The 14553-nt window shown below is 39.4% G+C and overlaps 1 protein-coding gene across 12 annotated transcripts in view; it reads right to left on the bottom strand.

Annotated features, from left to right (window-relative positions):
- Positions 1-8103: 8103 nt before the first annotated feature.
- Positions 8104-14553, bottom strand: part of RBMS3 (RNA binding motif single stranded interacting protein 3) — a 721711-nt gene continuing 715261 nt past the window's right edge. For all 12 annotated transcript variants that reach the window (XM_065666137.1, XM_065666135.1, XM_065666138.1 and 9 more), the window contains one exon: positions 8104-14236. Coding sequence is in view for 1 of the 12 variants with exons in the window: in XM_065666138.1 (XP_065522210.1) it covers positions 14230-14236 (7 nt within the window). In the remaining 11 variants the exon portion in view is untranslated. The remainder of the gene's footprint in view (positions 14237-14553) is intronic.

Genomic DNA, 14553 nt, shown 5'->3' with positions numbered 1-14553 from the left:
CATTATATATATATATAAAAAAAAAAAAAGAATTAAAATGCATGACTTCTGTTTCTGCCATTGCCTTATTTCTGCGATTCTTGCTTTTTGCTTTTCTGTTCCTTTGTTTCTCATTGTTTATACTACGATGTCTGAATCACAGGCTGCTACTTGTAACCAATGAACTCAGCAGAAGAATTCTTATTGACTTTCCTGGGTATAGAATTGGATTTACTGTCCATTGCTCTAATCTGTTAGATTACTTTCCTCCTGCTATTTCTTTCCTTTATGTAAATAAACAATGAATATAGGGAAGTGGTGCTTATTGGCTAATGTAGCTGTTAGTGGAATGGAAGCTAAACAAAAGCAATAACTATTTTGGGGAACAATCTTTGTGCATCTATAACAAAATCACCCATAGTTTTGACTGACTGGAGTTGTTAAAAAACAAACTTTCATTTACTACACAAGTGAAGCCTTTTTTCAATAACTGAAGTTCCCTCTTTCTGCCTTCCTGTAACTGAAATTCTCCCCTCACCCCACCAGTCACCGGTTCCACTGGGAGAAAATGGTTTTCTTTTCTCCCAGTTTTTCCTAACCAAACTCCTTGTTTTCTGTGTAAGACCAAAAATAATCACTGAGAGAGCTGGGGGGATTAATTTGTAGGACAGTTTGGCAAGTCCAGTAGTGAGTGCCTGGAAGACCCTGTGATGTCCATTGTTACTATGATTAATGACTCTTATAATTGATGCAGAACCATAAAACCTCCCATAACTGGATGTAGAAGTGAAAAAGTACAAAATCAGAAAACAAAATGCAAACCAAGTCACATATGGGTACTTGGTTTAACCAACAGGGAAGGAAGGAATGGGATCAGAGGTGTTTCAAAGACGAGGCAAGAGGGGATATATGGTAGCTTTTTCCCACAGTACCTCAAAATCACAAAACCTTTCATGACCACATGCATCACAACTCTTCTGAAATCACCTCTGCCTTTCCCGTGTCCTTGCACCATACTTGAAGGCATAATCTAGACTCCTCCATGCTTGATTCTTCTAGACTGCCTTTGCTCCCTCTATGGTTGAATTCTGCCAGGTTTCCTATTACATGCAGCAATCAGCACAGGAACTCCTTCAGCTGGCACCTCTCACACGTTGCTTCTGGCTTCATTCTTAACACACCTCATAGGTATTTCCATTGCTTTTTCTGAGCCTTAATTACTGAAAATGTGCCTGGACAGTATCAACTGACACTAAAATGATTTCCTCTTTAATGTCAATTGAAAAATGAGTTCCGTTTCTTGCTCGAAACATCACTTTCATGTCAGTTATTTCATAAGACCAGGAGAGCTTTACCACAGCAGCCAGCTGCCGTGGATGGAATTGTGCCTCGTTGGACCAACCTCTGCTAGCACACACTCAGCTGTCACTGGCATTCTGTGTTTTGAGTGCTCAGTACATATAGTAACACCAAGTACTTTGAATAGGTCTGCATTTGGTGGGAAGTGCAGACAATGCTTCAGGGCACTACTGTGCAGATAAAAGTAGTAATGAAATCTATTGCAAGGAAAGGGGGATTGGATGCTTCTTAAGTAAAGCTATGAGAGAGGACCAAGAAGTTTTTAGTTGCTCATTATGGTGAAAAGATTCCCTTCCTTAGGTCTTTCTCTGACCTCAGCACAGAGATAATTTTTCAGGTCTAGAAACTTGAACTTGCATACTTTTTATTCTCTTCTCCATAGACCACATCTCTCTGCTGTGTCTATTGCACCAAATGGCACCCACAGCTATTAAAAACGCGGGCAACAAAAGCTCAAGTTTGCACTGGCATGCAGTGAGGCAGATCAAACGTACAAGCACATTTTACACTGAAAAGTGTTATAGGAAGAAAGAAACAGGTTGTTGGCTGTGCAGTTTGCTTTTACATTCAAGTTCTGAGGATGGCTTATGGTTTAAAGAAGATTGAAGACAATGTTACATATTCCTATCACAAAAAATTACCATGGGTCTGTTTATATACATGAACATACACTGATACCCACAACGCACTGCCTGTCTTAAATGGCATTCTATAAACAGGCAGAAGCAAGCAGAACTTTGAAGAAGACAGAAGGCACCCATCTTTCTTGCCTGTGGTCAGTACTTTAGTCTGCAAACAAACTTATTACACAAGTGTGAATCTTGAAGTATATAATTCTTTTTTGGTTCTTATTTTTTAATTTAGGAAGTAATTCATTTCCGTAATTCAATTTATGGTTTGGTTTTGTTTGTCTGGTTGGGTTTTTTTAAAGCCATATTATTTTAAATTCAGTTACCTCTATGTTGTCTGTCTTGGAAAAGTAAATCAACAGCCTAAAATATGAATGGTACCAAGGAAGCCAAGAGAAACAAATCTGAAAAACTCAGTGCTATGGCAGACTCTCTTATTGCAGTTCTACTAATGTCTATAGTCAGGTGTAGCTGTGCTGATGAAATGGTTGCGCATGTTGGGGTGGGGGAACAGGCAATGAGTAGTTCAGGGAGGAAAAGGACTGGGGCTTTATTTTGTAAATAATTTCTTTCGGATCATTCTAGATATCACTACTGGGAGAAGCAATCCTGCTATAAAATTATGTTTTTACATAACACCTCGTTACCGATAAAGTGAATGCTTGTCTGTGCCACAGTGAGGAGACAATTTTCTGTGCCAGGTGTTATGCTATCTGACATTCAAGTTTCCTTGTTCCCTCACAGCCTTTGTGCACCTCAGTCATCTGTCCTGCTCCAGTTCTTTCCCTTTTATCTGTGCATAGAATTAATCAAAGTTATTTGCTAATTCATTTAACCAAGCAGCTCTTGCTTGCTCTATCTCTACCTTCCTAAACTGTAGCTGTCTCCAAGGAAAGGCAAAACAGGGCAGAGCCTCACCAGGCTGCAAAGTCTCTTCTGTGATAGGGAAGGTAATTTCCTGTCTCTTCTTCTGGGGAAGTTTGTTGATTTTTGCCCCATTTTGTGCAATTACCTATAGCCTTTAATACTCCTACTCAGCAGATGAACTGCTAATCTCAGCTAAATCGTTTATCTTACCAGAGTGAAATATAATGCACAAATCCCTATTTTTTACAGAGAACTTTTTCCAAGTTGAATAAAAAATAATATGTTTTGAGAATAAATAAGTAAAGAAGTCCCAGTAGAGAATCCAGTGTGGTTATAGCTTGGTGTTCATGCTTTGGGCACTATTAGAAGGTTTCTCCTAGATGCTGTGTAGACAAGTAATGGAAATCACCTCAGAAAGTTCACACTGCATGCCAGACCAGATGTGACATGTGGATGACAGATAAATGAGTTTGAAGTAGATCGGTAGAAGAAGGAAGTTATAATAAAATGAGCTAGAATTTAGCTGAAAAGCAGAGATGTTGCTTTTGCAATTACATGATCCTGGGTCACCACAGCTGGAGGAAGTTTCTGACAGCTTTTTGTTGTTTTTCTGGTAAAAGGGGAGGACTTGTTCTCTCGTACTTTCTGTCACAAGGAGCTGGCTATGAAAGCTGAAACATATTACAGTAATTAACATGTTTCGTGCAGCCTGGGCTGGCGAATGGAAGGACTGTTGCTGCAACCCAGGGAGGTCCTCAATGCAGAACGACGCCTTCTTTGTCTAGGGGCCTCTTGCACCTCCGTGTGGGGGCAGATTCCTCATTAGGATCACAGGCACTGTTGCCAGTAGGCAGTGAGCACCAAAAGGGTTGTTCCAAGGAAAAGCAAGGAGAAAATATCATATGCAGAAAACACCTCCAACATAACCCCTGCCCCTAATGCAACAGTAAGACAAAAGAAGAGACAGATTTATGGCTAGCTCACTGCGCAAGTCCGTAAAGATAAAAGGTTCCCATCTAGGTTATGTTTAGGTGAAAGCTCCTTCTGCAAAGACAATTCAGTTGTCTTGGGTAGTAGATGCCAGTCCTGTCTCAGGCATTGCTATAGACAACATTCCTCACTAGTCAGAGCAAGCTCAAAGCTTTAGCAGCATTTAAAGGTCAGTCAGGTCTCAAACATATGGCTTTTTGGATTGAAGAAATATCTCATCCAAGGCTTATGGGGCTGCTCAGGGGTGAATCCTACATCTCAAGATGATTTTGGTGGCAGAACCTTATTCAACTGAAACTAGTGGGTAACTGTTTTTCTAAACAGCAGTAGATGTTTCTTCTGAGCATATTTTCTTCTGGAAAAAAGAGAACTGGCTATTCTCCAAGAACTGTCATCTGCAAACAGCTGTTTACATCCCAAAGCCCTCATAGTACAATCAACATGTGAAAAGGGAAATGGATTTTGGAAAGCAGACTTCAAACTTTGTGCTATAGCCAGCTATTACTGTGAAAAGTAACCAGCAACACTGAAGCCCACTGTAGTCAGCTTTTTCTGAGGGTCTAGCAGAAATACAAATCAATGGATTAAGCGGATCATTTTCTGTTTTGCCTCATAAGCCTAGCAGAACATGTCTGTAGGATACCCAGTTTAGACTGGGGCCTCTGAGTATTCCTTGAAAAAATATTTATTTGCTCATTTGGAAGCATGCATTGGACATCCCTGGCAGTGTTCAAGGCCAGGTTGGACAGAGCCTTGAGCGACATGGTCTAGTGTGAGGTGTCCCTGCACCTGCAGGGGGGTTGGAACTGGATGATCTTAAGGTCCTTTCCAACCCTGACAATTCTATGATTCTATAATAGTGAGCAGACACAGTTGAGAAACAGAGAAGAGACACTGCAAAAATGAATCTTTCTTTTTTAACTTTTTATTTTTTCAAAGTAAGTGGTAACTTTCTGGCCTCCTCCAAGACTCACCTCTACAGCAAGAAAGCCAGACTGTCAGGGTGATTGCTAAGAAAACTGTTCACTGCTGGAACTTACAGCACAAATGGAGAAAGGAAGCACTGGATCAGATCTCTGCTTCTCCTGATAGCTTATTCAGATCTGTTCACTGTGCAGTGGACATTAAGGCTCAGGTAAAGTGTTTGAGCGACTCTGAACAGGAAAACACGCATACATTTCCCTATGCCAAAGGCCACACACTGCACCTGAGAACACACACACACAATTCTGACTGTGTTGGCTGTGTTGCTTTACCTTTCTCTAACAACTTATTTCTTTCCTTTCTCTGGCTAATGATTGCTGTGCCCTGATGTCAGCTGATGAGATCTGGCTGGTCCTGTGTCAGCCTCCTACTCTGTTATAAAAAGGGATTCAGTGGTAGCCAACCAACTCCTTTATATATCACCAAGATTAACCAGAAAATAATCATATTACGTGTGGAAAACTCAGACCTGTGTTCCACTAGAGAGTATTTCACAGGAGATTGGCAGTGAGGAGAAGTTGCTCTGAGGAAGAGATGCTAGCGGGCTGCTGTGTGGTATAGCACAACTGTTAATAAGGAGGAAATGATTTGTGAGTGAAAAACAAAGGATTAGATCCCACACGAATGATGTTCAAGGAGCTTACACAATTTTCAGTTGGCTGTGTATCAACAGCTGAATTTCACACAAGATAGAGAATGTATTGACTGGTAACAAATGGTGAAATAAGTCAAATAATAGGTGTAAGTCATGCCTTCTATCTTTTTCTCAGACACATTTATTTTTCAGCAGTATTTTAATGCAGCAGAGCTTAGGGCCTCAGCTTGCCACATTATAAACACAAGCCTCTTCAACTTTAAAAATCAGCTACATCATTTTAACTAGATAAACTTTCGCCATTTAAACTGGTGCATGTACCCAGTAGATTATTTAGTCATTACTTACGTCCCTTTAAATAAGTTCAGTGCTGTACTAGTGCAAAGCAAGCTGATAAAAGTGAGCATGCCTTAGGCAGATGTTTATACGTACACATTTGTAAAGGAAGGATGTGGTTTGGTCCCAGCATCTTTCCCTCAAAGTGGAATTTTATTTCAGGAACTTTGTAACACTGGTAAACAAACCTTGCTGACCATATCTGTGTTTCTCTGAACTGAGAGGCCCTGGGACGGCTTCGATGGAGAGCTGCCTGCTTCCTGCCTGTCTCCCATTAACATGACTGCCTTGCGTGCAGCAGTGGCAGCAAGCTCCCTGCCAGCCAGGCTTGCCAGTTGCCAGATAAAATTACCCCGTTGCGTGCATCCTCAGGACCAATTCTGTTACTCATTAATTACTACTATAGCTTGTGCTCTGCTAAGTTATATGGAGATGTTTGCATAGCATACAGTGCTCTCCTGAGGACCAGACTGACAAGACCCCATGGCACAGAGAAGGGCTGCAACAAGTTTACCAACAACCAGGCACACACATTTGTGTCCTGGTTTGTTTGCCACTTTCAGTAACTTCTGCTGCAGTCCCGTCTGTTCCCCACCCTTTGCTTCTGTGTTTGCTGATCATTACTGGCACATTGAGACCTTGCTTTTCATTTGCAATCACCGGTCACCTAAAATGGTACAAATAAAATGTATTTAAACTTGCTAAGTGTGGAATTATCCTCAGTTTATTCTACAGCAGCTGTTTTGTTGTTGTTTTCCCCCCAACCACCCTCACACCCCTGAAATCTCAGGAAGTGACAATCAGAACACATGGCTTGCTCCAGTGGAAGTCATAGACTGTTTTGTGTTGGAAGCTACCTTAAGGCTCATCCAGTTCCAACCCTTCTGTCACAGGCAGGGACACCTTCCACTAGACCAGGTTGCTCCAAGCCCTGTCCAACCTGGCTTTGAGCACTGCCAGGGATGGGGCAGCCACAGCTTCCCTGGGCACCCTGTGCCAGTGCCTCAGCACCCTCACAGGGAAGAATTTTTTTTCCCTATATCTAATCTCAAGCCAGATGCATACTACTGATAAACACGACTCTGGACCAAGAGGACCAAGAGGAGGAGAGGAGAAAGCCTTCTTACCTGCACTTCTGTGGAAGATGATGCAACCCCCCCTTAGGCTGGTTCCATATGCAGACAGCCAGCCAAACTGACAGACGATAAAACCAAAACCATGAACACCACAGTTGTTAGTGATATTGTCAGTAAAATTTGAAGTGGAATTATCTTGTAAATAGAGCAATCCTGAAAGTGACAAAGCTGAACCTGATGCCAGAGCATCAGCTATAAACTACCTCGGCACTGCCTCTGTTGGTGGGACAAAGTGTCCAACCTTTTGCTGCTCTCCCACTTAGCTACTACTCAAAGTGCCAGGCAGGCTGTAGCTTCAGCCTCCTGCCATCCTCCTTCTCTCACCATCATCATAGCCAGCAGCAATGGACATTTCAGCATATGTGCAGTTGAAAAAAACCCTCTCACCCACTTCCGCCTTCCATTCCTCCGTCTTCTAAAGATTTCTTGGACATTCCTGATTAGACTGATGGAGTGAGAAGCTCACCAATGGACATTTCATCAGGCAAAAAGAATTAAAAGGAAAGTGTGCAAGCAAACCCACAAAACGTGTTTAGTGCTGAAGGAGACAGCCATATTACTGGTAGGTAAAAGCGAGGAGTCAGTGAGTTCCAGCATGTGAATAAAGCTCCTTGGCTGGCGAGGAGAGTTTCTGGACACTTTCAGCACACCCTTGCCTTCATCACAGAAACAGCCCTCACGGGAAGAAATGCACATGGCAACACAAATGACTGAAGCAGTCATGGGGAAGTGTGCCAAATAGCTTTCTTGTTCCCAGTGAGATGTGGCCAAGGAGGCAATTTACCTTCCAATTCCCTTTCAAGATGAAGTATGGTTCACACTACCACCGCTTAGGCTGTTCTTATTCCATAAATATTTTCTGTCTTCCACGTAGCAACTTTTGCCCTGAAGTCACTCTTTAAAATAAGCCTCAGAAACAGAGGCAATATTGTTCTAGCAGGTGCACAGCTGAGAGCCTGGAGAGCAGATATCTCTTACTATTAAACACTCAGTTTTGGAGTGAGAAAAACTTTCGCCTGTATTTCACCTCCTACAATGTGGGTGGTTGTGCTGCTGATAGGGCCACAGAGCCATCCTGTCTCTCCAATGCTTTCCTTCTATCTGGCGAAGACGCGGAAGAGGCACACTTCGCTGCAAAGCCTTTCTACTCCCTCTGTGCTCAGCACAAGAGCCATGGCCTTGGGAAGCCTCTGCAGGAAGGTGCCACAAGAACAGAGTCACCCAGCTCTTTTCTTTCTTTATTTTTTTATTGAAAGCTTCATCAAAGAAAACAGAAGTTTAAACCTAACATCCACTGATCTACAGAAAGCCCCAGGAGTGGGAAAATGGCAGCTATTTAGGATTGTGGTACAAATGGAAAACATAAAAAAAATCATAGCAGTACAGATCTTTCAAAGACATTCTGAGACATCAGCACACAGATGCCCATATAAATAAGATTCATAATTTAATGTACCACAGAGGTTCTGCATTCTACATTTTGGCTACGGTGAGGTCTGTAAGGGCTTTAAAGAACCTCTGTCCCATTTGTATGATGCATGTTTTCTTGATAGGAAGTTCATCTGCTTTCAAAGTTGCTTTGATTTTTCTTACAGACAGAATCTGTTCATTTTCCTTTAGAAAGGAAAACAATTAAAAATTCCATATGAATTCTGTATGCTTCCTGGCTTTACATAAAATTATTTTGCCTCCATAAGACAGCAGAATTTTCTTCCACTCTGGAATACAGCATATTTAATAATACTTCAGTTACATAAAGATCATGTTCTTTTCTCTAGGCTGTATTTTTTTGGGCTTTTAAAAATATAACTGACTGTAAATTTCACCAAATTAATAAAATTATTATCCAAGAGAAAGACACTTAAAGGCATAAAATTAATGTTGGCCAGATACTCTCTTAAGGACAACAGATCCAGATCTTGGAAGGTGCTTACACCTTGCAGGCTTTGGCCCTACAAGGAAAAATGGATTTGTGAACCTGTCAAAGGCTGACATTTTTCATTTCATTACACATTTTTATTGAGGTGAAAGAACTCAGCTGTCATTGTTGGGGAATTAACAGCTGAACTGAACAACTGATATAAACGCAATAACTCCTCTCATCATGGAAAGCTAAACCAACACTGGGATTTTTTTTTTAACTTTTCTCTCATATTTTTCTGTTTAATTTTAAAAAAAGAGCATGTAAATAAAGGGGAGAAGAAAGGGTCTCTTCTGCCTGCGTTGAGGCACAAAGGTGAATAAAACTCTGGGGTACATACAGCACTCTATTTAGGTGATGGAAGCAATATAGAAAAAGTTGGTGCTCTTTCTGAGGGAAAAATAACTCTCCTTACACTGCATGTTTGCTGCTTGCTGAGATCCTAGAAATCTGCTCAGCTGAGGGAGAGAAGTCTGCTACTCACTCAGCCCTCCTGAGAAAGTATGAATGCATGATTGTTTGTATGCATATCAGAAATTAAAGGTATCTTTGTTACTAGAGTCAATTGTCATTAAACAGAAAAGATTAAAACACCAAATGTCAGCTTCTTTGTTGTTTTCTGTTTTGCATTTCCATCACACTGTGACCATTTTCTTAGTTCATGTGGCTACTGAGAATGACCAGGAAAATCCCTTACCCTCCGGCACTTCTTTTCTATCCGGACCAATTTCATGTCAAATAAAGTTTTGAAAGGAAATGTTGACCATGTGTGTATCAAACATTACTATCTTCAACTACCACATTTGGTCTCATCACTACAAATGGATTGATTCATTACTTTAAGCACATTATCACTTTTTAGCATGACTCTTGCTACAGGTGGAGTTCAGACTAAACCTGTTTTGCTCATGTCAACCTCAGCATTAAAATGAAGTGGCATGAGGAGCACCATCAAGCTTAAAGTCATGAAGCATGACAATTTGTTAAACATTTAGTATCAGTCTTATCCTTCAGTACCATAAACAACATAATATAGATCCAAATACTATGACATATTAAAAATAAACTTTATTACAATGCAGGCTTCCTCAAATTTGCTGAGTTTTGGTACACATACATACATAAATAAACCCCTTCATTTGATTTTTACTTGAGTAAAAATCCATTTGAATGCTTCAGCCCATTGCCCATTGAAAGTTTAAGCCCTCACTTCTCTAATCACCAGCCTTTATCTTCCACAGTTGGGCATGCATCCATAGCAGAAGATGATACAATGTGATGCAATTGCTCTCAGATATGCCTCATTCTGCATTACAGTGCATTTCTTGACCAACACAACCAAGGCAGTTTCTTGGTAAACAGAACTATACAAGTAAGCACAAGCTAAGGACATTTCAAGAGTCTGTTTCACTGGAAGGCAGTAAGAGGACATTCACAATTTGAGGCCTGACTGTCACAGGTGAAAAGTGCTTACAAAACCAGCAGTAGAGCCAGATAGGAAGGAGAGTCCCTCAGCAACCTCACTGGGAACAGACTTCTCAGTGCCCTGATCTACACTTGAGTCAGCACCTGCAAATACAACACTCTCTTCAGTTTCATTGTATCATTTTTTTTTCCTCAATGTTAAGTGACGAGCCCAGGTACACAGAATTTTCTAGCCATAATTCATCATTTTATGACACCCCTTCTGTATTTATCTTTTCAGGTAAAACCAAAAATACCAAACCTGAACATCCAGATTTTACTATTTACAAGTATTCAGGTGTGATGGAAAGTACATACGCAGTTCAGCTTATGGATTTAATGTTACTTCTAGACCTCTGGGCCAGGCACCATTGCCTTAGACTTCTACAGTTGTTTCTGCAACCTTTCAGGAACCCTCCTGACATTTAAAGCTAAATTGGTAAGACAGACAGATACTGACTTTATAAATTCAGGTCTCCCAAAAAAAAAGGAAAATAAAAAAGGAAAACAGAAATTCAAACAGATAATAATAATAATAATAAAATCTTCCAAAAAATCTTATTAGCCAGAACACAAAGAAAACCAGTTTCAGATTTCAGAGGCCACCAAGTATTCCTGTCCTACAACAACACCCATGCAGCAAGTGTGTTGCTTTTCCACTGTTCTCTTACCTCATCTTATTTTACAAATAAGTTACCACTTTCTGATCATTTTGTATGTTCCAAATAAGTTTTTTTCTTACCTTATAATCTATGACTGTTTATATTCAAGGTCCACCACTGTTTACGATTCAAGGAATTTCAAGTACTAGCTCACTGTTTTTTTTGGGATCAGTAACATGATCAGCTGTATTTAAGGGATCCATTTTCTTTCCTTCTCTTCTTCCTCTACTTCTTTGCTTTGTTTCTTTTTATTTCAAACACTATTGAACATTATAGCATGGAAAAAGAAGGGAACAGTTCTAATACAGAATGCACTTGAAACACTTTAAAGTGGCAGGCATCATGTTACTGTGATGCCTGTCGGGCTTAATAAAAAACACTGAGATCGTTTAACTTTGCTGAAAAAATAAGAAAAAAGTTTCTGAATGTATAAATAAAGCAGCAGAGTTCTGAATAGAAACAAGAAGGTACCTCAGCATATTCATCAGCCACATGGTAGCTACCTTGTAGCCTCATTGTTGATAGTAAATGAGACTTTGTGTGTCACATTAGAACTAACACAGAAACAAATGTGTTTATTACATATTTAACTGACTTGTGTCTGGGGTTATATTTTTGTACAAAGAATTCAGAGAGAGACAGAAAAGGAATACATGTAGGAAGGAAGAAAATAAGGCTAGATTGATTTTTTTTTTCCTCATATGCCCTCCAAAGAAAGAGGGAACCTTTATCCAAAGACAAAATTCAAGTGCCACTCTCAAAAAGAAAAAAGAGTAATGAGACAGCAGAGTGTGAAACAGAAGGATTTCTTCTTTTCTGAATTGAAAACATGTTGCGGATTTTGTTGTTCTTTTACTTTGGCATCATCTGGTTTTCAGAAGCACTGAATATCAACAACTACTCTGGAGAAAGCAAAAGTTTTACCACTTCTGAAAATCAGGCCCTCTTCTTCTGGTGGAGAACCACATGAACCCCCATTTCTCTCTTTTCTATGTTGCATATCTAGCAGCCATTTACTTGGGAAACCCCTTCCCTCCCCCCATGTTAAAAAATATGATCTTGTTTTATCAATTTAAAAAAATATTGTGTTCTTTTCCCCAAAAAAGTCAGGTTAGGGCAACACAGATCTCTTTTTAGAACTGGGTAGCTGAATCAGACTGATCCAATATATATGTTCTAATTTTATTATTTTTAATGGATACCCTGTCTCTAATGCACCACAATAAATGTGATGAAGCTTCCCCTCTCTTCTGGTAGGAGGAAGATTCAAAACAGCTTGGTTTAATTTTTACATATAGATATATGCGTATGTATGCATACATTCAAATGCTGCTTCTCTTCTGCCTCCTTAAGGAAAAAGATCATCTTTTGACTTGCTTCTCAACTTTTTCGTTCATCTGTTTGGAAAAAGTGAGGGCCATAACCAAGATTTCTCTATGGAAAATAACTGTCATTCCTAAATCAGGTTTCAGTGGATTCCATTTAGTGTCTTTTTTTGCCTAATCATATATTAGTGATTGTCAGCCAACATATTAAGACAACAGAAATAATAGCAGAGAAGAATAATTTTTAACTTCCTGTCTGCATGACAATACTACATCATTTTCAACATTTCTGCTTGTAAGGGAGAGCTAAAATGAGATCAAGGATCAGGTTTGCTTTCGCTTGCCTCTATCTGGCAATTCAAATGCATCACTGAAAAACAAACACAGAATTAAGGTGGCTATGCATGCTGGACGATGACAAAGACTGAGGTGAAGAAATGAATCTGCAGTATGTCGGAATTCAGAAGGAAGACTGTTGTTTCAGTAGAAATACCAAAGATCAGGCAATGTAACAGAAAAACTCATCGAAATTAAGGCCCACCCGGACAGATTAGTTGGCAATCCACTCCCCCTTGCTTTGGGATGTTCTCCAAAGCACACCATCAACAAGCTTCTAACCCCAACTATTCCGAAATTTCCACTATAAACATATGCAGTATGTAAAAACACCAGTGGAAGATAGTTTAAACAAACAAGAAAGTAAGAACTGGTCCGGCCATGTAGGTCAAATAAAGATAAAAAAAAAGGAAAAAAAAAAAAAATCTCTATCTTCTGGACTGCGTTAGGGTGTCACTTCATCTTTGGTATAAAATAGGCCATCCATAGGCTGCATTTGTTCACAACTAGGAAAGACTACAGAAATTGTCAACAATTTCTTCTATCTATTGCTTTTTTTGCACTTTTTTTGACCATAAGCTCCTATCTACTTAAGTTTTTTTAATGCTCTTAAGCTAGGTTTTTGCAATGTGACAAGCAAAGCAGACTAAAAACTTCTTAAAGCTCATAAAAAAGACTGCAGATAAAAAGCACTAATGCTTTTGCTAGCGATCACGCTTTGTAAATAAAAAAATCTGCATTCTGCAAGAAAAAAACCCTGCATTCTCTATAATGCAGTTAGTTTTTTTCTCAATTCAATAACTTTACTGTAAAATGCCTTAGCCTTCTAGAATTTTTTTCTGTCAACACTTAAGACAAAGTTCATAAAAGTCCCAGCATTTTTCCAATCCTTTCAGTGGCCACAGTTCCTTTATCATCAACTTTTCTTCAAAAGAAGAAAATCATTTTCTTTTAAACTGTACAGTTTATTTCTTGTTCACTCCAAAAACTCAGTCTATTAAACTTCTGCACCAGCACCGGTGTGAGCAGTTTCAATTCCTTCTCAGTTTTTCTAACAAGACGTTGACAGCTTGCCTTGAGAGCCTTTGACGTCCTTAAAATTAAGGCAATTAAGATTCAAGATAAACCTTACCTAAACATTTCTTTAAAAAAACAAAAAAAAAAAAAATCAAAAACAAACAAACCCCCCCCACTCTAGATTTAAAACAAGAAGAAAAAGAAAACAAGAGAAAAAGAGTAGCTTAATTTTTGAGGAAGACAATTGGTTTTCATCACAACTTGCTCCCTCTTGACATCATCAGTTTTTCTGTTTAAAAAAACAAAACAAAAATAAATCTAGCTACACTTCCAGGTAAATTCTGAAGTCAAATGTTTGTCCAGATGAAATGTCAACCAGAGGTTTTCCTCTGGGTTCTTTCTTTAGTAAAAATAAAAAAAAAAAAAGAAAAAAATAGCAAAAATAAAAATGTCAGACTACATGACGGAACCATTTGCACAGCACATAAAAACACTGTTTTGTTTTCGTTGGGAAAGGTAGAAAAAAAAAGCATTCATTTGACGCCTGTGCAAACTGGAAGCCAACTTCTTGTTCAGCGAAGTCTCTCCATTCAAGGCAAAGATTTCAGACCGACATTCTTCAGTCCTGTTTATTGTCTGTAAAAACAATTGAATTAAAGTGGTCATTGAGTCAAAACAACTTTGAAACAGGCTGCTCCCCTTTTCTTCCACCCAATTCTCTTTAAAAGTTATCCAAGCTAAACTAACTTTCCAGCTGTTTAAATATGATACCACTACTAAGCTGAAAGCAGCCAGGCAGAAAGTGGGAACTCCTGCTTTGGGGACGTTAACACATCCTAAGCAGATGAATTTGCTCTTGTTAATGCGATGCTTAATGGGCAGTCTAACTACACCGAAATGAGCTGAATACGTGGCTTAACACTGTAAAAATATTTCAAGAGTAATTCAATGAG

Source organism: Lathamus discolor, chromosome 2 (genome assembly GCF_037157495.1).
Source record: "Lathamus discolor isolate bLatDis1 chromosome 2, bLatDis1.hap1, whole genome shotgun sequence".
Taxonomy (NCBI): domain Eukaryota; kingdom Metazoa; phylum Chordata; class Aves; order Psittaciformes; family Psittacidae; genus Lathamus; species Lathamus discolor.
Note: the sequence above shows the minus strand (reverse complement) of the source record. Positions and strands in the feature narration are given on the sequence as shown.